This window comes from Talpa europaea, assembly GCF_964194135.1.
Source record: "Talpa europaea genome assembly, chromosome: 16".
Lineage (NCBI taxonomy): Eukaryota > Metazoa > Chordata > Mammalia > Eulipotyphla > Talpidae > Talpa > Talpa europaea.
This window is the reverse complement of record NC_140084.1, coordinates 680,642-702,492: the sequence shown is the minus strand read 5'-3', so window position 1 is coordinate 702,492 and position 21,851 is coordinate 680,642. Positions and strand designations below refer to the sequence as shown.

Below are 21,851 nucleotides of genomic sequence, written 5' to 3'. Positions count from 1 at the left end.
GGGACAAGACACCTGTTTATTTATTTATTTTTTAAAATTTTATTTTTAAAAATATTCTTTTTTTTCCTTTAGATTTTTATTTATTTATTTATACAAGCCCTGGGCACAGTCAGAAGCGCGGGAGGGTGAGAGGATTCACCAGAGCCAGAGCGGGGAGCAGAGCAGGCAGAAGGACCGAAGGACACTGCTGAGGGGAGCAGCGGGCGGCAGGAGAGGTCTGCGCGCCATGTGGGACCCTCGCGGTGGCCGGGGAGCAGCCGGGGATCGAACTGGTGCTGCAGAGGCTGCGGGCAGCTTCGCAACCCAGCGCTCAACCCTGCGCCCCCAGGGATGCCCACAAGACACCTGTTTAGACAACACCAAAGGGACGACTTCAATACAAAAAAGGAGGGGGGCCTCCCCGGGGGCGCAGGGGTTAAGTCTCAGCCTATGAAGCTGTCCACAGCCACAGCAGCAGGAGTTCGATCCCCCGCCAGGGAGCTGCCCACAGGGCGCAGCAGACCCCTCCCGACTCCCCGCTGCTCCCCCAGCAGTGCGTTTCAGTAGATCGGCCTGTTCCGCTCCCCGCTCTGTCTCTGGGGCGTCCTCTCACCCCCCTGCCCACCCTCCCCTCCTACCTCTGGCCTGCACCCCGGTTCTTGTTTGTGTGAAAAAAAAAAAAGAAGCAACTTCTGCTTCTCCGGAGACGACGTCAGGGCACAGGCTGGGAGCAGGTCTTCGCAAACACCTTCCAGACAAGGGCTGTGTCCAAGACAGACCGAGAACCCAAACCCCCAAGCAGGACCCGGTCAAAACCAGGCGCAAGACTCAGCAGCCGACGCCCCCGCCCTCGGGGCCGACAGCGGGGCGGCCCTGGCGGCGACCGGCCGCTCCTCCCGCCGGCCGGACACCGTGGGGTCCGCACGGGCCGCGCAGCTCCGGCGTCGCCGAGAGCAGCGGACGCCGCGTCCCGCCCACGCCGCGGCAGCCCCCGCAGCTTCAGGGGGGCCGGGCCCGGCGCGGCCACCGCCCGCGGGCCGGGGGGGCTGCGGGGCCCCGGCGGGCGCCCGCGGGGAGGCGGGGAGGCCGCCCAGGGGCGGGGGCGCGCGCTCGGCCGGCCCGGGCTCTGGCCCCGCCCCGGCTCCCCTCAGGCCGGCCCGGCTCGGCCCGCGCTCGGCCGGCCCCGGGTCCCCGCGCCGCGCTCCCCGGGCCGGGCTCTGGGGCAGACGGGACCCGCCAGGCCTCGGGGACCCCGGAGCCGACGCGGGGTGCGGGCGCGCGGGACCCCGGCCGCGCCCCCGTTCGCGCGGGGCCAGACGGCGGGCGCGGCGGAGGGGCCCTTCCGGGGCCGTCTGGGTCCGGGCGCCGCTCCCCGGGCACCGCGGCCGCGCGAGGCTGCGGCCCAGCGCCCCGGCCGGGCCGACACGGGCCCCGCGGCTGGAGGTGCGCGCGCAGCGGCCGACGGCGCGGCTGCACTACAAGTCCCAGCAGCCCGCGGGCGGCCCGCCGGGGCGGCCGGAGTCCGGGACTACAAGTACCGGCAGGCACAGCCCCCACGCAGGGACTACGAGTCCCAGAAAGCACCGCGAGCACTTCGCGCGGGGCCCCCCGGGATATGTAGTCGTCGGGGAGCTCATGCGTATTCAAAGAAAGCGCAGATTTCCCTGACGGCCCCGCGGCGCGGCTTCTCACGGGCCCTCCGGACGCGGCACGCGAGGTGGCGAAGGGAGAACCCCGGCGGCCCGGGCTGGCGCCGAGGGAGGACGCGCGCGCGCGCACGCGGGAGCAGGCGCGGCCCGGGCCGCGCGCTGGAGGCCTCGGCGCGCCGCCTCCGCCCCCGCCCCGCCCCCGCCCCGCCCCCGCCCCGCCCCCGCCCCGCCCCCGCCCCGCCCCCGCCCCGCCCCGCGTCCCGCGCGCTCGGGCGCCTGCGCAGACGCGGCCGGGCGGCGGGCCGCGGGCAGGAACTCGCGGCGCCTGCGCAGAGCGGCGGCTTCTCTCGCGAGGACGGACGCCATTATCGCAGCTCCCCGACAAACACCACGAGAATTCCGCAGCCCACACGGTAATTGCAGCTCCCGCAGCCGGTCGCGTCTCCGCCTCCCCCTTCCCGCGGGGCGAGACGAGAGCGAGATCTCCGCCGCCCGCCTCCTGCGCCGCCTCCGGCCGCCGCCCCGCCCGCCGCCGCCAACCGCCGCCGCCCGCGGCCCCGGGAGCCCGGCCGCCCGCCCGCCGCGCCCGGCCCCCGGCGCCCGCCCGGCCCTGACGCCCCGCCCCGGCCCCCGACCCCCCGCATCGCTGACCCCCAGCACCCCCGAACCTCAGCACCCCGACCCGGTCCTCAGCACCCCGACCCGGTCCTCAGCACCCCTGACCCCGTCCTCAGCACCCCGACCCGGTCCTCAGCACCCCGACCCGGTCCTCAGCACCCCTGACCCCGTCCTCAGCACCCCGACCCGGTCCTCAGCACCCCGACCCGGTCCTCAGCACCCCTGACCCCGTCCTCAGCACCCCTGACCCCATCCTCAGCACCCCGACCCGGTCCTCAGCACCCCCGAGCCCCGTCCTCAGCACCCCGACCCGGTCCTCAGCACCCCTGACCCCGTCCTCAGCACCCCGACCCGGTCCTCAGCACCCCCGAGCCCCGTCCTCAGCACCCCTGACCCCGTCCTCAGCACCCCTGACCCCGTCCTCAGCACCCCGACCCGGTCCTCAGCACCCCGACCCGGTCCTCAGCACCCCCGACCCGGTCCTCAGCACCCCGACCCGGTCCTCAGCACCCCTGACCCCGTCCTCAGCACCCCTGACCCCGTCCTCAGCACCCCGACCTGGTCCTCAGTACCCCCGAGCCCCGTCCTCATCACCCCTGACCCTGGCCCTCAGCACCCCTGACCCTGTCCTCAGCACCCCCGAGCCCCGTCCTCAGCATCCCTGACCCCATCCTCAGCACCCCTGACCCCGTCCTCAGCACCCCCGAGCCCCATCCTCAGCACCCCCGACCCTGGCCCTCAGCACCCCTGACCCCGTCCTCAGCACCCCCGAGCCCCGTCCTCAGCACCCCTGACCCCATCCTCAGCACCCCTGACCCCGTCCTCAGCACCCCCAAGCCCCATCCTCAGCACCCCCAAGCCCCATCCTCAGCACCCCTGACCCCGGCCCTCAGCACCCCGAACCCCGTCCTCAGCACCCCTGACCCCAGCACCCCTGACCCCGTCCTCAGCACCCCTGACCCGGCCCTCAGCACCCCCGAGCCCTGTCCTCAGCACCCCCCGACACGTGGCCTTCAGCCCCCTACCCTCAGCAACCCACCCCCACGACACCTGGCCCCGGCGCCCCAGATCCCAGACTCCCCGTGTGCACCCGAGTCCGCCGCCGCCTTGGGATCCTCTCCCCGCGCCGCCCCCCCTGCCGCCTCCGCCCACCGCGCCTGCCGCGTCAGTGTCCCGGGAGGCCCGCGCCGCGGGGAGCAGCTGCCCCCCCATGCCGCCCTGCGTGCCCATCGCCGACTCGGGACGCCCCGTGACTAGACTGCCCCGCTGCTGGGAGGGCGCCCGCGGAGGGCGGTCGGGCCTGGGGGGCGTCCTGCTGGCCTTTCCGGCCCCTCCGGCCCCCGCGTAGCGGCCACTCGCCCGCTGCTCCTGGGCTCCGGGAGCCTCTGCGCACCCCGTTCCCCCGCTCCCTGCAGGTGGCCTTGGCCTGCCCTGTGGCCTGTGGGCCCCGGGGTCCCGCCGTCTCTCGGGCTGCGCTCCTGCTGTTGGCCTCCACTGTCGGGTGGGTGGGCCTCAGCCTGGCCAGCCGCTCTCACCCGGCTCCTGCCCCCCGGGGCCCAGAGGAGGACGCCACCTCGGCCGCGGGGTCGGGCAGCAGCGAGGTGCTCCTGCTTCCGGGGTGCAGAGGCGACTCCAGGAGGGCCTGACCCCCACGGACCGCTGTCCGCCAAGCGTGACCTCGAGGCCTGGCCACTCTGTCTCTTGAGACCCGAGCACAGTGAGCAGCGGCGGCCGCGCGGCCAGGGCCTGCGGTGCAGGGGCCACCTCCGGGCTGGGCACAGGCGTGCGCGTCAGGGGCTGCCGTTCTGTAAACTGCTTTGGGAGTGACTGTCACTGTCCAGCAAGGGAAGCTGTTGCGAGCCCCCCGACCCCCCCCCCCCCCCGTGGTCACCTGGCAGTCAAGGTGGGCATCACAGCCGGCTGCGCGCCGGGGGCCTGCTGCTGGGGCCTTGGCTGGCTCGGGCCTAACCCGCACCCCCCCCAGGCTGAGCCGCCCTGTCTCCTTGTCCACTCCAGGCTGGTGTTCGCAGGGCCCACGAGCCGCAGAGCACCTCCCGCGAGGCATGAGGGCAGCGTGCGCCCGGCAGGGCACTGGGGAGGGGGGCCTGCCGCGGTCTCCGTCACCGGCCCACTGGGGGCCCCTCACCAAAACCAACCCGCCCTGTTCAGGGGCCCCCGCTGGGATGGGCCCAGGGCTTGCCGCTTAAGACACTGCCGGGGTGGCCCCTGGTGCTGGCGCAGGGCGTCCCGCGCGAGTGGTCGCCCAGAAACGAGGGATCCCTACGGGTGTTGGGGGGGTGGGGGCCGCAGCCTGCGTGAGCAAGGCTTCCTGAGAACCCTCGTCTCTGTGTGCAAAGCCCACGACGCGCGCCCTGCAGCTAGATACGCCCGTGCCAGTCCCGCCTTCACACGCAGCGTCCGGCTTCGGCAGCCGCCTCCTGCACAAACGAACGTTTCCCCTCTTGAAGAGAAGACTCGCGGGGAGCCGGCACACTTCAGGGCCTCCGTGAGGACGTCTCCCGTAAAGGATGTTGAGACTCTCCCTCTGAACACGTGCAGGCCTCTCCCGGTGTTCTCTGACCTCCCGAGCGTGCCGGCCGCGGCAGCCGGCGTGCGCTGTCCACCGGGCCCCCTGAGCCGGCCGGCCGGGGCGGGGGAGCGAGTTTCAGGGATTACACGGCTGCCGTCTGCCCTGGCCGGGCTTCACTAACCTTCGGGTTTCCCGCTGTGTCCGGTGGCGCTCGGGCCGGTGTGACAGGCCCCGCCCCCTCTCTGCTCTCCTCTGGCCCGTGCTGCTGTGTGTCCCTGGCTGGCCATGGCCCCTGCGGCCCGGAAGGGGCAGGGTTCCGGCTCCCCTCTTCGCCCCAGCCCCGCAGGGCTCTGTCTGAGGTGGTGCTCCCTCCGGCCTCTGTCTCTTGGAAGCGGTGCTGGCGCGGCCCCATCCCCGCCTCCCTGCCCCAGCCTGAGAGCTGCGGGTGTCCTGGAGGGAAGGTGTGACTAACGTGGCCGCCTCTGAGCCGGGGGCAGATCCTCTGCCCAAGGTGTTGTGGCGCCACAGAGGCATGAAGCCTCGGCCTGTGGTCAGCCCCGTCCAGCCTGACCCCATGCTCCGACGTCCTGTCTCTGGGGGATGGGGGGGGGGGCTGTGCTGGGTGCCCGCCGGTCAGGCAGGTCCTCACAGTGCATCAGCCATGGGAGGTTGAGATCTGGCAGAAAAGTCCAGAAATGATGAAAGGTGAGGACAGATTCTCATTTAATGTCTGGTGAGGCGGGTGCGGTGTGCAGCCAGCTTCCCGTCCCTGCTAAGTCCCCTGGGGGGGCATTACAATACCAATAGCCGCGCATAGGGAAGGCCCCGCGTGCTGGAGGGCCCAGCAGGTGGAGCCCCACGAGCTGCCTGCGCCTCAAACCTTGAGTAATAAAGACGATATTTTGTGCCTCTGAGAAGCGGCTTGTGGTCTCCTTTCCTCCAGGGGCCGTCAGCTAGTCCTGGGGAGCAGACCGTAACCCCTGAACTGGTCGCGGTTCGGGGGGAGCGGGTGCGCTGGCCGCCTCCTGCGTGGGTGTGACCCCATGTCCCTGGGCTGTGGGAGACTCCTGCGCCTTGCCTCGCAGACTAGCAGGGAAGGACTCGGCCTGTGGCCCTTGCTGTCCCCTGCGGCCCCTGCTCTCCCACGGGTGGCCCCGTGGCCGATGGGAGGACCAGTCTGCTCCATGCGGCCTGGCCTGGGGCTGGGCCTGGGGGCAGAGGGCCTGGCGCAGGCTGCATGGCCACCAGCCCAGCCTGGGCACCAGGCAGTTCCTCCGAGGCTGGTGTCCAGTGCCTGCTCGGAGCTGCCCGCCCCTCCAGGGGCAAAGCGGTCACACCTGACTGGCCTTCTTGTTTTGAAATTAAGCGCTTTGTGGATGTTAAAAGATTTGTGGATTTAAGCGAATTTCACATTCTCTGCAAAGGGAGAGCACTTGTTACTCGTTACTCGCGGCTTGTTTACCTCAAGCTCCTGTTGTAAGGTGGGGGCTGAAGCCAGACACGGTGGCAGGTGGCGCCCCCTGGAGCGGCGCTGGTGGGGAAGGCGCCCCAGGGAAAGTGCGCAGTGTTGGGGGGAGGTTGATGAGCAATACAAGGGCCTGCAGGAGCAGCCCCCCCACCCGGGTTCAGTGTTCGGGATTCAGCATTTTCGGATCTTCCGCGATTCGGGGTCAGCGATTTCGGCCCCGACACACGGATCTCCCCGAGGCTGGCGCAGCCTGGGAAGGACGGGGCGGGGCCTCCACAGCCAGCACCAGAGAGGGAAAGTTTCGGGCTTTGCAAGCAGCCGAGCAGCAGAAGCTTCTCCCCGTCTTGCTGCTGTCACAGCCGAGGGGAGGCGGAGGCCGGAGCGGGCTGGCCGAGCCGTGCGTGGGGCCGTGTCGGGCCCTTCGGCCGCTGCAGCTGCTGATTTGAGCGTCGCGTGTCCATCGCTGCGGGGGCATCTCGGGCCGCCTTGCGAGGGGGATCTGGCCCGAATTCTGGCCGCCGCCGCCCCAGGCCTCGGTGGTGGGAAGACACCGTCTTGGGGCCGTTCGTGTCCGGGACTGTAAACACTGGACGTGGCCTGGGGGGCGGGGGGGGATAAGCGGCCATCTGTGGCCTCGGTGACTCTGTCCCCCGCAGGCTTCCCGCTCCTCGTGCCTCGGTCTCGCCCTCTCTTAGGGGGCTGAGCATGTTAAAGATGCCGGGAGCCTGGACGCGTTTGGGTGCTGTAGGGCAGAAGTCCCCAAGCTGTAGAGGGCGAGGTGGGCCCCGTCACAGCTGCAGACAGTCCCCAGAACAGGGGAGCGGCCGGGGCCGCGGGCACCGCGCAGACCCCGCCAGCCCTGGAGCCCTGCGGGCGGGAGCACCGGGCCAGGGTGCCAGGCGCGGACAGGAGGGCGCTTCCCGGAGCCGCTGCCGGCCCTCCTGACGGGCTGCCGCTACTGCGCCTCCTGCTGACAGGTGTCTGGGGCCTCTGAAGGACGCCCCGAAACTGCCCCAGTTGTGTGAAGACCTGGAGGACGGGCCGAAACTCTTGGTTTGCCCTGGGAAAGTCTTGGGAAGAGAACGCAGCCTTGCAGAAGCGGAGCCCGGCGCAGCCGCCTGCCCTTCCCGCGCTGTCCCTGCGCCGCCGGCCGTGGGGGGAGCCTCAGCGCTGCCCCGTGAGAGCAGTTTGTTTTCCCTCACCCCCTGCGGCTCTGAAGCGTCCTCCCCCTTCCACCTGGGTGGCTGCTTCCGAAGAGCAAGGGCCGCCCTGCTGCTGTCGGCAGCGCCCACCTCGCCCCAGCGAGCCTCCTGCAGGGCATCTGCCGGCTGGTGTGGGGGGCAGTTCCAGGACAGTGCCCGGAAAAGCCAGCTCGCTGCCGCAGGGTGCGGTCCCTGTGGGGTGTGCCTGTGGGGCGACCCCGTCCCCCTCTGCTAGGCTGGCTCTGTGCTCCCCCGCAGCGGCCCTGCTCTTTTTTTTCTTTTAATTTAAAAAAATTTTTTTTTTTTTATATAGAGGCATGTTTTATTTATTTATTTATTTGTTTGTTTGTTTGTTTGTTTACACAAGCACTGGGCACAGTCAGAAGTGCGGGAGGGTGAGAGAATCCACCAGAGCCAGAGCGGGGAGCAGAGCAGGCAGAAGGACCGAAGTACACTGCTGAGGGGAGCAGCGGGCGGCAGGAGAGGTCTGCGCGCCACGTGGGACCCTCACCGGTGGCCGGGGATCGAACACGGCGCTGCAAAGGCTGCGGGCAGCTTCTCAACCCAACGCTCAACCGCTGCGCCACCGGCGAGGCCCAGCGGCCCTGCTCTTGTTCCTGTTTCAGGGATCTCCTGGCTTTTTTTTAGGGGTGTCCAAAATACTGAAAAAATCTCACCCCCCAAAATGTGCAGTTCTGAGTGTCCGCTCACGAGTCTGCTGTGCCCTCACCACTAGTGGCCGATGGCCGCCCCGGAGCGCATGGTCAGCATGCAGCCTCCTCAGCTAGCCGTGGCCCAGCGGGTCAGAGCGCAGACCCAGAGCTGTGCCACCGTGGTCCCAGGCTGCCCAGACTGGGCGGTATCCCGCTCGACAGACCCGGCCCCCCGCCCCCGTGCGAGCGGGCGAGGACCCTGGCCCAGCGTCCCCGCAGGAGGGGGCGCATGTGGGTGAGGCCCACAGCCCTCTCTGCAGTCACTCGGCCACGGTGCCGCTCGGGGTGCGTGCAGGGTGCCTTTGAAGGGACACGCTGGAGCAGAGGCAGGGGCGGGGTGGGGGGCGAGCCAGAGAGAGCTGAGCCCGAGGGAGGAGGGGAGGATGCGGGGCAGCAGGCCTTTGGAGCAGGGCAGGGCTGCCTCCGGGGCGCGCCCTCGTGGTGGTTGTGGGTTTGAAGCAGGGTCTCTGCAGTGCCCCAGCAGGGTGGCGGGCACTCGCAGGCTGGGCAGGCCCAGCTCCAGAAGGACTCGGGTGCGTGAAGGCCAGCCCTTCCCTCCTGAGTCACCCGCGCTTCAGGCCTGTCATCTGGACACACAGACGTGGGGGTCACCCTCAGCTTGGCTGGGCTTTGCCGTGCGTTTCCCTCACGCCGTGACAGCGACACGTGTGGTGACATGGCGGCGTGAGGGTGTTATCGTCCAAGAGGGGGTTTTTGTTTCACTCACTCGGCGTTCTCTGCACACATGTGCGTGCGTGAAGTCACACGGCGTGGGGCCTCCTTCTGGCTGACGTCACTCAGCGTGTTCCCCTCCGGGTCCGCGCCCGGGGCTGCAGGCGGCAGGGCTTCCCTTTGTGTGGCCGCGTGGTATTCCACGGCGTGGACGGGCCGCGTCCCTCCGTCCGCCCCTCAGGCCTTCGGTCATTTCCGGCTCTTGTCATGAGTAGCGCCGCGGGCGCGTCGGCTCTTCGGATCCGTGGCGTTGTGTTTCTCGGGCGGCAGGCTCCTGGCTGTCGGCGGTGCTCCCGGGAGCTCTCCGGCGCTGAAGCGATGCTCTGTGACGTTGGGAAGCGGCCGGCGTGACGCCCGCAGTGTCCACCGCGCGGCGCCCAGGAAGACACTGGTGCGCCGGCCGCCCGGGCCCAGCGAGACGTTGCGGTGGGAGCCTCGCGCGCTCGCCTCGGGCCCAGCGGGCCCGCCGGGGACGGGGAGTCTCGTGCCAGCGCCGCAGCCGCAGCCGTGGGCACTGCCCCGCCCCAGCGCTCCCGGCCTGCTCGCCCTGGACTTTCTCCTCAGACCTCCGCCGGCAGCAGAGTCTCCGGGGCTCTCCCCTGGGGCGCTCCCCCGGACAGGCCCAGGCCTGGGAGAGGCCCGCGGCAGGAGGGAGCTGAGCTGGGGGCTTGCAGACTTCGCGCGGCCTTGGCGGGAGGAGGCGGCCGCCGACCTGGTGAGCCGGCCGGGCAGAGCCCTGGGAGCAGGTGGCGGCGGCGAGTCCATTCTCGTGGGGAGGCCGGGGAAGCCGGCGGGCCCCGCGGCGGCTCCTTCCTCCTCTGCGCTCGGTCTAGTCCCGGGCCAGCGGCGGGAGGACTGGCGGGCTCGCCAGCGCCCACCCCGGTCTGAAAAAGTGAAAAAGGCCGTTTCCGCCCAGAGCGCGTCTGTGCGCCCCCGGGCCCGGAAGGGCCGACCCGCGCTGGGGCCTTTCTGTCGGGGGCGCGAGGTCTCGCAGGCCTAACAGGGCACCCCAGGAACAGGAGACAGTGACTGCCGCAGACATGGGGCCGGGGTAGGTGCAGGCCTGGGCCCGGGGGTGCTGTCCTCCCTCCGGGTCTCGAGAACCTGCTCCCGGGGAGGCTGGTTTGCGCAGCGGGGCAGGGGGGGCAGATGGGGGGAGCTCTGGAAGGGCCCTTGGCGGAATTTGGGAGTGGGAGGTGTGTCACTGTTGGGGAGCATCAGCGTGAACGCTGTGGGGGTGGCCGGAGCAGAGTGGGGGATCCCCAGAGACTAGCGTGGGGGCGTCACGTTCTGGTGGTCCCGGGAGGCTGCGTGAGGGGCTGCGCTCTGAGAGGCTGAGCCCCCGCCCTCCTGTGGCTGGGAGAGCGCCTGGGGGGAGCGCCAGGGGCCGAGCCACCCCTGTCCTGACGGTGGCCCTTGCCCTGTCCGGTTTCGTGTCGTAGGTGACGGAACCCTGGTCCTCCCTGAGTCTGACTCCTGCTCGGCGGCCGGCCGCTCCCCCGGGTTCTGGATGATGTCAGAGCAGGACCTGGCGGACGTGGTGCAGATCGCCGTGGAGGACCTGAGCCCCGACCACCCAGGTAGGGCTGTGGGCGGCGGGCCGCGCGCGTCTCGGCGGAATGGAGGCGCTTCTGGCATTTTCTTTCTATTAATCAAGCAGGAGGAAAAGCGAGGCCTGTTCCCTCTCCCCCGGGGGCTGCGGGCTGGCGCGCCACAGACTTCTCGCAGGACCCCGTGAGCTCACTGTTCTCCTTGCCACGGGAGCGCGCCGTGCTGGTCTGCAGACGCGGCCTCCGTTGTGAAGTGATCTCGTAATGGCACCATAATGGCACACGTGCCGCTGGCCTGGCAGCGCCCCGTCGTAGGGGAGGGGCGCCCCCACCCTCCGGGCCCTTCTCAGGCTGGCCCAGAGCCTGCAGATTAACGTCAGACACGTTAGTAGGAGAAAACCACATTTAATCACGCGTGTGCAGGGACTCTACGTAGACATCAAGATTCCAAAGCCGGGAGGCCAGACAGGGTGTGTCTGAGCTGGGGACGGGGTCTGCGTCATGGGGCGTGGGGGGGCGCCCGTGTCAAGGATCCTGTGCTCTGCTCAGAAGTTGTTCCTGCCACAGAAACGGCTTCTGCCGGGAAGGTTACTTCTGGTAAAAACCCAAAGTCCAGGCGAGACCCCCAGTTTTCCTTCTTCTGGGCAGGCGAGGGCGTGGCGGAGGCTTCCCATGTGCCTGCAGGGCCTCCGTGGGCCTCAGCCGGAAGCGACTTGCCGGAAGCGACTTGCGGCTCCTTTCCAGGTGCCCCATCGAGTTGCAGCTCCTGCCCAGCCCGTGTTCCCACATACTGCAAGCACTTTGTGGGGGCAGGTCCCGGAAGTACAGTGGCCGTATGAGATGCCCATGGTGTCCCAGAAACGCGGCTCACCCCCTGCAGGCTGCAGGCCCCTTTCCCTGTGTTTTTTTTTTTTTTAAAGATTGATTTATTTATGCATACAAGAGCTGGGGTACAGGCCAGAGATGCGGGGGCTGAGAGGATTCACCTGAGACAGAGTGGGGAGCAGAACAGGCAGGTTGACCAAAGTACGCTGCTGAGGGGAGCAGCGCGTGCGATAGGAGAGGTTTGCTGCGCCTTGTGGGTTGCTCCCAGGCCAGCTGGGGATCGAACTCGTGCTGCAGAGGCTGCGGACAGCTTCATAGAGTAGTGCTTAACCTCTTGTGCCACCTGGGAGGCTCTCCCTGTGCTTTTGTTCAGCTCGGTATTTGTCACAGCGGGTGCGCCGGGAGAGGGGTGTGGAGCTGGCTCACTGATGCCGAGCCGTCTGCGTTTCTGGTGTGCGATCTTGTAAAATTAAGAAATAAGCGAGTAGAATAAATAAGCACTTCCTGCACCCTGGCAAACACGGCTGCTTGGCCCCCTGGTCTCTGATTACAGCCCGCGGTCTGGGTCCTTCTGAGCAGTGACCTCGCCACAGGCTGCGATGGCGTCGCAGTGTGCCTGCGTCAGGCCTGCCGGCCCGGTGGGGCGGCTCTCAGTGCACACGCGAAATGTGTAATTCCGAAAGCTGTGCGTGCGGAGCTGTAAAGAGCAGTGCCAGCAGCGTGTGCAGAATGCGCAGAGCACAGAGGAGGAGATGAGCTTGCAAGCCCTGGCCTTGGAGGCTCTGCGGGACTACCCCGGTCGGCGGCTCCTGCCCCCGTCCAACTGCCTGGTGCTCAATTGAGCCCCTCGTCCGCCGAGGGCATGAGTTCTCCTTTGCTGTCCTCGAGGACCAGCTGCGTCGCTCCAGTGGGGCCAGGGCTGCCGTGGGGCTGAGTGGTTGTGGCTTGCTCAGCCCTGTGCATTCCCAGGCCCGGGTGCATCTTTTCTCCGGAACAGGGGACCATTCTCTATATGTGCGTCCGTGGAGCCGGGTGGCAGAGCCTCGGGGCCCCTCCATGCTCCTGCTTGGGGTTTGCTGTGGGGGGCTTCGGCAAGGCCGAGCCCACTGCTCCCCCAGTGCCGTGGGAGGTGCACCCAGGGCTCCTCGGTGCACCCTCTGCACGCACACTGATCTCTGTGCAGCTGTGCCCGGAGGTGCTTGGTCCGTGAGGGGGCAGGGGGTGTGTGTGCCAAGATCCTCAGTGCTGACCACCCCTGCAGAGAGGGATGGACGCCTGCAGGATGGGCTCGCCTGAGCCGGGGTGGGGTGGGGGGGCGAGGGCTGGGCCTCAGTGTGTGGGGCCTGTGTTCTGGCCTCTACTCGGGGCTAGGAGGTAGGGGACGGGCTGCCGAGTGGAGGGCTTGGAAGATTGGGGTGGAGGTGACACTGCGGCAGGCCGGCACGTTCCTCCTCCTCTGGTGGGCTTGGGGGCCCTGGAAAGGTGCCCTGATGATGTGCTAAAGCGAGCACACGCTGGGGCTCATGGCACACGGCTCCCACGAGCCGCCGTGCACACACATGCCACAGGCTCGCGCGGCTGCTGTCTGGCCCAGGTCTCTGGACGTGCGGACGGGGCTGCGGTGGGACCTAAGCTCTTGGCCCCATGTGGACCTGGTGTGTGTGTGTGTTTGCACACTCACTTGTGTACATGCAGGCAGAGGATGAAGAGAAACACCCCAGGCCTGGCCCTCGGTTGTGGCGAGGGGCGAGCGTGGGAGTGAAGGGGAGCTCTCTGCTCTTTGCCGCGGGTCTTCATTTTGTGGTTGATCTGAGACCCGAGGACAGCACGTGGCGACCTCATCCGTGGGCTCAGCTGCTTCTCGGGTGTTCGTATGGGAGCTCAGGTGCTTCTTGGGGAGCCAGCAGGTGCAGTGAGGGCGGTGTGTGGACCGGCACCTAAGAAAAGGGGAAGCTTGGGGCCTCCCTGGTGGCGCAAGGGGTTAAGCACCGCACTATGAAGCAATCCGAAGCCTCTGTAGCACGAATTAGATCCCTGGCCCGCCAGGGAGCAACCCACATGGCGCAGCAGACCTCTCCTGTCTCGCCCGCTGCTCCCCTCAGCTGTGGATTTCAGTCAGTCTGCCTGTTCTGCTCCCCACTCTGTCTCTGGTGAATCCTCTCACCCCCACATCTGTGGCCTGTGCCCCAGCTCTTGTATGCATAAATAAATAAATGTTTGTAAAAGGAAAAAAAAAAGAAAAGGGGGCAACAGAGGGTGTGGACGCAGGGCCCAGACAGCCCCAAGCCCTGATGCTGGAAGGTGCTGTTATCGCATATGGGGGACACCAGGCCACGGCCAGGCGGGTGCTCAGCACTTCCTCGAAGAGGCTGTGTGTGTCAGCAACGCGCTGGCCGGCACCTCAGTCGGTCAGGTCCCCTCAGCGCTCTGAGATGAGGGCGCCGCATTCCTGCCTGCCTGAGGATGCGGTTAAACTGTGGGAGGCCAGACATGGTGGCAGCCTCCCCACGCGCCCTCAGGGCTGAGAACCGTCCCTCTCCGCATCCGCGGTGTTCTGGGAACCACCCGCTGAAGTGTCCCCTCTGCTCCGCCCTTGGTTTCAGTTGTCCTGGAGAACCACGTGGTGACAGATGATGACGAACCGGCTCTGAAACGCCAGCGCCTGGAGATCAACTGCCAGGACCCCTCCATAAAGGTAGGGCGACACAGGCGTCTGTCTCGCCCCAGGTCTCGGCCCAGGGCACCAGGGTGGGTCGGGACGGCCGGGGAGGTCTTCCCCAGCCCCACAGACCACCTGGGGCAGGGCGCGCGGCTCTTGGCTGTGCTTGCCACGAGGGGAAGGACTTTGGGCCCTGTCAGTTACATCACCTGCCTGCCAGTGGCCCTCAGATGCTGTCCCAGAGGCTGCAGCCAGTGAGCCAGGTGGCCCTGCTGGTCTCCGTGTCCACCTGTTGGGCATTGACTGAGCGGCCACCCCTGGGGAGCTTCCGAGCCAGCGTAACGTGGCCGGGCCTCTATGGCACCTGTGCAGGAATATCGGTTCCTCTGTCCGGAGGTGCTGGGCATGCTGCTAGACAGGGCCGGACTGTCGCTCCTGGTGCACCTCTGAGTCACAGTCCCGCAGGGAGACACTTGCACACATCCGGGACGACACAGAAACGTTACAGAAGCACAGGAGGCTGGAGAAAGGCCGGCTTCCACGCTCATGCTGTCCTGCGGCCTCTGGCTGCGGGCCCGGCTTGCTGGGCCCGCGTGAAGAAGCTGGCTTAGTGGCTGCCAGCAGCGCTTTACAACGGGCATTGTTCAGCATTGCGTGTGAAAAGCAAGACTTAGTCTATAATCTTCTTTCCCTTGTTAGTTTGTGTGTTATTTACTTGATAAATTGCTTTGTTCCTATAGAGCTACAATTTTCACCCAAATTTCAGGCAGAATTGCTTCTCATTCAGAAAAAATCATAGTCATTTTTCTCTGGAGAAGGCAGCCACAGCTGGCGGTTCTGGGACGGCTTCACGACGCCCTGGAGCTGCATTTGTGGGTGGGTGGGCGACATTAGCCCTGATGCGGGTCCTCTGGCCCCTGCCCTCACGTACTGGGTTCTGTCACCCTGGAGCACAGCCATGGGGGACGCGGGCGCCCTCCGTGGGGCGGGACTGCACGGCGGCTACAGGAGTGTGTGTATCGGGTCAGTTCTGGGGTGTGGAGCCCTGGCACCCTGCTTGCAGGATGGGCAACTGGGCCATGCATGCTGGGCTGTGGCCACCAGGTGGCAGGCTTGCTGCGCTGACCTGCCCAGAATGCACGGGCAGCGGCTGCTCTGGCGGCTGCTCTGCGCAGGTGGGCGCAGGGGAGTGCAGCAGGTGCCCCTCGGGCTGATTGGTGTCAGGCGAGGCCCGTTCTTCTAGCGAGAAAAGTTTGACTGGCCTTATGTATAAATCTGCTGACCAGTCCAGTGGTGTCTTCAAGTACCTAAATGTCTGTTCTGGGCGTGGGGCGTGCCTGGCATCACATGTGGGCCTGGGCACTCACGGGGCTCCTGCTGCCTCCACTGGCTCAGCCAGCCCAGCCCTGCGGCCCGCCTGAGCACCATTCTCCCGCCACAGTCGTTCCTGTACTCAATCAACCAGACCATATGCTTGCGCCTGGACAGCATCGAGGCCAAGCTGCAAGCGCTTGAGGCCACGTGCAAGTCGCTGGAGGAGAAGCTGGACCTGGTCACCAACAAGCAGCACAGCCCCATCCAGGTGCCCATGGTGGCCGGCTCCCCCCTGGGCGCCACACAGACCTGCAACAAAGTACGATGGTAAGATGCCCGCCACTCCGCACGCCCTGCCCGCCACCGCAGTTGTGGGGCCTTCATGTCCTTCCCTGGAAGGAGCTTGGGGGCAGAGCCCAGCGCCTGGCCCGGTGTTCTCCGTGCGTGTGTGTCACACTTTCCGGCACTGCCGGTTTTCACAGTGCCTGCTGTCTGGGGGTGCTCAGAGGCGCCTCAGTGGGTGCTTGGGGCTCGCTGTGCTGCCGGAATGGAAACGGGGAGCATGGCAAGGTTGGGTGGCAGTGTCTCTTCCCGTCTCGCCTGTCCATGGCCCAGGGTGCCCAGAGGCGTGTCCGCAGCACCGGCTTCCGGGAGCCCCACACGTGGGGACTCGGGCTGGCCTGTGCCTGACAGAGTGTGTCTTGGTGCCGCAGGTCTCTGGCCACTGTGCTTCCCGCCCCGCGCACGAGTGGTGGCCGAGGGGGCCCTGTGCTCGCCAGGGAGGGGCAGGGGTGGTGGAGGACTCTGGGCATGACAAGAATGCGGAACCCAGGGGGCTCCTGTTGCCTTAGGGTCCCCATGAAGAGGCCCCACTCTTGGGGCGGCCCCTGTCCTGGTGTGGGGCCGTGTGTGTGACCCTGTGCGTGGCCATCTCGGCTATGCTGACTCTCCCAGAAACAAGGGGGTGCAGTGCAGAGAGACGAGGGGTGTTCACACATTGTCTGCTGGGGCCTGGAGGAGGCGCCTGGGACCGGGGTTGGGGGGCAAAGGAGCCCCATTTGGCTGGCCAGGCCTGTGACATCCTGGGACGCTGGGTCACGTTGGGGCCGCTCACCTGCGTTGCCTGGGGCAAGCGAGGTTCAGGGCCAGCGGGGACACGAGGCCAGGGCTTCGCGCCCACAACCGTCGGGGACTTTGGGAATCAGAGCGGACAGTTTGCATCACACGAGACCACGTGGAGGACAGCACCCCTGCCCCAGTGGCTCGTCGGTGTTACGGCCGCCACATTGCCCTCCGGCTTCAGAGGGCCCGGGCCCCTGCGTGGGCACTGTGCCACGCGAGGTCTCAGAACCGGGGACCGCAGTCTCCCATGCCCCGCGGCGACTTGCGTGCTGGTCAGGGCCAGTGAGCGTGTCTGTCCCAGGCTGCTCGGCCTGTGGCGCTGTAGCAGCTGCAGCTGCTTTCTCCAGCTGTGGAGAGAAGACAGAAGCAGGGCCCTGGGCTCAGGCTCCCTTAGCTTTGGGCTCACCCTGTTGGGGGGTGCCTACAGAGCCCCCCAGTCAAGGCATTGGGGCTGCAGGGAGCCACCCCTTCCTGCTTTCTTGAGGGTCTGCCCGAGTGATGGCCGGGAGTGAGGCGCTGTGCTGTCTCCCCGCCCGTAGAGCCCCACCCGTGTTTCTCAGTATCGACACATGGTCCCAGGAAAGTCAGCTCTCTAATCCCTTTCTGTGACCCGGACTGGCCAGGGCTTCTAAGGGATCGTGTCGTGAGGTAAATCCATGCCCTCGTAGGACACTGGTGTGCGGTCAGTTGCCATTGCCAAGTGGCGAAGGCTCCCGCGGGGCTCCCCACCTCCCGGCCCAGCCGTGATCCACGTCAGGACAGACTGTTGGACACTCTGGGTCGGAATCCAGGGCCACTCGGTGTTGCTGCCCTAACGGCTCCAGCTTCGGCCCGGGGAGCTCTCAGGTGCTCCGTGCCCCGACCACCCCATGAAGCTGGCTGTGTCTTCTGGGTCTTCCCCTGAGCGCCCCGGCCTCTGCGCTTTGCCTCCGCTTGGCCGTCCTCTGTCCTTGTCCGTTGGCATCGTGCCCAAGACCCAGCGCTGGGCGTCTTCTGCGGGGTCCCTGCCCCATGTGGGCTCCTTCCTCTCCCTTGGAGCCCCGCGCGGGCGCCGTGCCCTCATCGGTGGTCATCTCTGCGGCTGTGGGGAGGACGAGGGAGTGCGGTGCGTCCTGACAGGCACGCCTCCGGCTGCTCCCGTGGGGGGTGCGACTGTGGTGGGCCAGAGCGCCCCAGGGCTCGTCCTCCAGGTTTACGCAGGAGGCGTCCGTGTCCTGGGCCGCGGTCGGGGGCGGGGGGGCAGGGGCGGGGGTGGTCCCATGCTTTCTCGTGTTCATCTCTCAGTGCCGGAACGGCGTCTGCAGTGCTGGTTCGTTCTTCCCTAAGCGCAGGGCAGGGGCGGGAAGGGGTCTTGGTGTTTGTCTTTTTGGTCGTTATCCCGCGGGCAACAGCAGTGAGCACTAAAGCCACGTGCAGGAACGGTCTTGCGAGTGCGGGGCCGAGTGTGGCAGGGCCTGGTGGCACCGAGCCAGCGTCACCCTGTCCGACATCTGGTCTGCGTGGGTGGCAGGGCGCGGCGCTGGGCTCTGCGGGCCGGGGCGGCAGGCACAGCGGTTGTTCTGAGGCTCTCTGAGCTGAACACTGGCCAGGGCCGCCGTCAGCTGGTCAGCACTTCAGCGAGGGGAGCTGCCCCGGCTCCCTGACCCGCACGCGCAGAGTGAGGAAGAGGCTTCGCCGTGGGGCCCTCACGAGCGCCGTTTCGGGAAGCGCAGTGGAGGGTGAGGGTCTGGAAATGGAGCTGCCGCCTGCTGCCCGCAGTCAGGGGTCCCTTGAAGCCTCAGGTGCTCTGGGACCAGGTCACGTCCCTGCCGGCCTCAGCCATTGCCTCAGGCGGCCTTGCTCTGGGCTCTTTAGGGGAACAGGACGCCTCGGCCAAACCGTGTCACCAGTCACGGCGTGAGCAGACTTGAGCTCCTTGTCGCACCCCCAACCCCCGGCCTTTCAGGCCTGTCGTGAGCCAGTGACCCCTGTGAGTTGCCCTCGGGGCCTGTTGTCTGCTCAGCAGTTACCCGCACTCAGCTGCTGGTGGGTGAGGATTTTGGGGATGAGTGGGGGGCCCCCGATGGGTGGGGCCTCAGAGTGCAAGCAGCGTGCACACCGGCTCCTCCGCCCCAGCCCTCACAGGTGTTAGGCCTGAGGGCGCTGAAGCCGTAGGTGACCGCGGCAACCCTGGCACGGGTCACCTCAGTGCTTTGGGATGCCAGGGAGGGCCCCTGGATGGGGCAAGTAACAGAGAGCAAGTGACTGAGAAGCGGCAGCAGCGCCTGGCGGAGCAGGTGCAGGGAGGTGCCTGCATGAGGCGGTGGTGTGCGCCCTGGATGGGGGGCAGCCCCGCGGCCGGGACTGGGTCTCTGTGCGTGGCCACGTGGCTCCTCCTGGGAAGCACGTCCTCCCACAGGTGTGCTTTGGAGACAGGAGCCCCAGAGCCAGGTGTGCTCCTCAGGTGGCTGCCTGTCCTGTCTCTGGCCACACCCTCACTCCCACGCCAGAGCCCATGCCCTCCGTGGCCAGCGCCCCAGGCTGCTGCTGACAACAGGGCGAGTCACGTGGGGTCTGGCGTCTGTCCTTGGCGGGCAGTTGGCCATGCCTGCTCACGGCAGGGCGTCCCACTCCTCCAAGCGAGCCCGAGGCCCGCAGGCTGCAGGGCACACATTTAACTGGGGCCCCAGGTGACCACGGCGGGACTCCCCCCTCCTTTCCAGAGTGCTCACCTGCTGCGCGGCCATGAGCTGGCGGCAGGATCGCGGGACTCCGGCTGCTCTGCGGGGATGGCTCCTTGGCAGCCTGGACTTGCCCGTGCCGCCGCCAGCCACGCCGCTCCGTTGTGGGAGGTGCAGGCCTCCAACTCAGCACCTGTCCGCCAGCCGGGCAGTACGCGCTGCCAGGACGGCGCCCGTGAGCAGCCCGCACCCGCCCTCTGACAGCGAGGGGCCCGCGGCGGCTGCGCAGGCTGTGCGGGCCGACTGGGGAGGACTCGCGCGCGCCTGCAGTGAACGCTGTGGCTTAAGGTCTTCTCTTTCTCTGTGATCTTCTGTTCCCAGCGTCGTCCCCCAGACTACAGTAATACTCAACAGCGATCGGCAGAGCGCCATAGTAGCCAAGACGGAGGACCCCCTGTGCAGCAGGGCGCCGGACCCCCTGGAAAATATCGTTAGCAAGTCAGTAGCCTCCCTACCAACCCCACCTGCGCTCCGCTGCCGCGCGATGCCGGAGAGCGCCCTGCCAGCCTCTGCCCGCCCCGGCTCTGAGCACGGCCCCGTCCCGTGGGGTAGCGTGTGAGGCCGCAGAGGATGGCGCTGTGGGGCCTCGCGTGCCCCGGGTCTCCTTGACTCACCCACAGCCGCTCCCTCACATCTGTCTGTCTGTCTGTCTACATGGCTGTGGCGGGCCAACCACATTCTCTTTTAAGTTTGCGCAGGGACACTGGCCTTTCAGGGGACAACTTCCTCGCACATCGGTGGTGCCGGTGCTGCTCCACAGGGGCCCTGCCCACCCAGCAGCTGCCCCGGGAGGCCCGTGCCCCCCCCACATGTGCACCGGGCTTTTGGCCCTGGCCCACCCTCCAGCCGAGGCAAGCAGTCCTGCTGGTTGGGGCTTGGGGCCTGGGGCACGGCTGAGGCTCAGCTGCCCTGTTGGGGTACAGGGAGGGCACCTCACTGTGCAGAGGCTGCGCGGTCTGGCCACGGGAGAAGCAGGCAGGGCAGGCCTGCGCTCTGTCCAGACCATCACTGGCGGCACGCTCGGGGCAGGTCAGCCGGCGTCTCTGGAGTCCGGTCGGCCGGGGTTGTAAGCGTGGTTCCGGCTCTGCAGGCAGGGCCCCTTGGGTCTGCAGCCCCCCTGCAGGCCCGTGCGCGTCTCCACACCCTCTGCCCCCGGCCTGCGGTGGGGGGACGTCCCCAGTGTGGTGACTGGCCCAGGCAGTCAGCGGGGGCAGGGGGCCCACCACCTTCCAGAGGCTGAGTGGTTCGGGGGCATCTGCAGCGTGGGCAGGGGTCAGTGTCGGCCTCCAGACACGTCTCCTCACTCAGTCCTTCCTCCGACACAGCCTCGGGGTTTCTCAGACACCGACACTCTGTAGGGCGGCCCCGGGGTCGGACGGAGCGCCTGGCCTCGAGTCACCGTGGGTTTGGTTTCACTTGTCTTGGATAAATGTATTTTAAGCATTAAAATTGTGTTGTTTTTTTCTTCCTGGATTGTTCTCGTGGAGTTGCCGTTAGTCTCAGTAGAGCGAGCTGCCGGGCTCCGTGCGAGTGGGTGGGTGCAGGCCTGAGGGGTGCGGGGCACGCGCCTGGCCTCTGCTTTGCCTCGGGCCCTCACGACACTGGCTGGTGTTTCTGTTTCTCGCTCAGCGCGGTTCCCGGGCGGCGGCAGAACACCATCGTGGTGAAGGTGCCGGGCCAGGAGGACAGCCACAATGAGGACGGCGAGAGCGGGTCCGAGGCCAGCGACTCTGTCTCCAACTGCGGGCAGTCGGGCAGCCAGAGCATCGGGAACAACGTCACCCTCATTACCCTCAACTCGGAAGGTGCGTGGAGGGGCACGACGCGTCGGACTCCCGGGAGCGGGGTGCGGGTTGTGCTTCCCTTTCCCTGGCGGAGGCCCTGGCACTGGAATGCTGGGACGGGACGCCTGGTTATTTTGCACCTTGAATTCGAGGGCTAGAGGGACGCTACTGACCTCATCGAAGCCCATGGCCAGCAGGGTCACGCTGGTGACAGCTGCGGAGGAGGAGAGTTGTGCCTGCCTCTCCATACTGGGGTCTGGCTCGTCCCTCTAGGCCTCGTGTATCTGGTCTAAGCCGTGTCGCTGCGTCCTCTCGTGTCATACGCCCTTGCGGAAAAATCTGCTTTTCCAGGCTCCTGGGCTGCGCAGGCCGCCCGTCACCCCCAGCGAGGCACGCCGGCTGGCCCTGTAGTCACCCGGGGGCCTGTTGCCCGGTGACAGAGTCACGGCGGCGGGCCTGGCTGCAGAGCCCCTGCCGCACAGCCTGCACGCGCCTGCCCCTCCGGTGTGGGCGAGGCCTTCCTGGAGCCGGCCCCTCGCCTCTCACCCAGCCCCAGAATTGGAGAAGGGGGCGCGCTGATGCTTTCCTCCCAGCACCCGCAGTGGGTCTGCTCCCTGCCGGGGCTCCCCTGCATCCTGGGGAGTCTTGGCGGCATGGAGGAGTCTGGGCACGCACTGTCCTTCTGCAGGGTACTTCCGAGAAGGGAGATGTGTGCGCAGCTGAAACCGTAGCCCCTGCGGAGGCCAGCGGTCAGGGTGGGTGGCGCTGAGGCCCGCGGAGGCCGTGACGGCTGTGGCCTCGGGTGTGGCGGTGCCTGCCAGTGGGAGCGCGGCCCTGGAGGCTTCCTGGGGGGCCGGGCCACTGCCTCGCTTTCCGCGACGCTTGAGGATTGCTGATAACATCTTTCTAATAGAATCGCTGGCCTGAAATATCCCACTCAAGTGGGGAGAAAGCCAAACTGGCCACTCCAGAAAGGCCTTTCACAG

General features: G+C 67.4%; 1 protein-coding gene across 10 annotated transcripts in view; it reads left to right on the top strand.

Moving 5' to 3' along the window:
* Positions 1-1,908: 1,908 nt before the first annotated feature.
* BANP (BTG3 associated nuclear protein) overlaps positions 1,909-21,851 on the top strand; it is a gene marked incomplete at both ends in the record, with an annotated part of 38,469 nt that continues 18,526 nt past the window's right edge. For 5 of the 10 annotated variants that reach the window (XM_084257567.1, XM_084257565.1, XM_084257564.1 and 2 more), the window contains 5 exons: positions 10,402-10,471; positions 13,870-13,961; positions 15,367-15,566; positions 19,403-19,519; positions 20,711-20,886. In XM_084257567.1, the coding sequence (XP_084113693.1) occupies positions 10,402-10,471; positions 13,870-13,961; positions 15,367-15,566; positions 19,403-19,519; positions 20,711-20,886 (655 nt within the window). Of the gene's footprint in view, positions 2,042-10,333; positions 10,472-13,869; positions 13,962-15,366; positions 15,567-19,402; positions 19,520-20,710; positions 20,887-21,851 lie in introns of those variants that run through there. The other 5 variants (XM_084257570.1, XM_084257569.1, XM_084257568.1 and 2 more) reach the window with 3 other exon arrangements.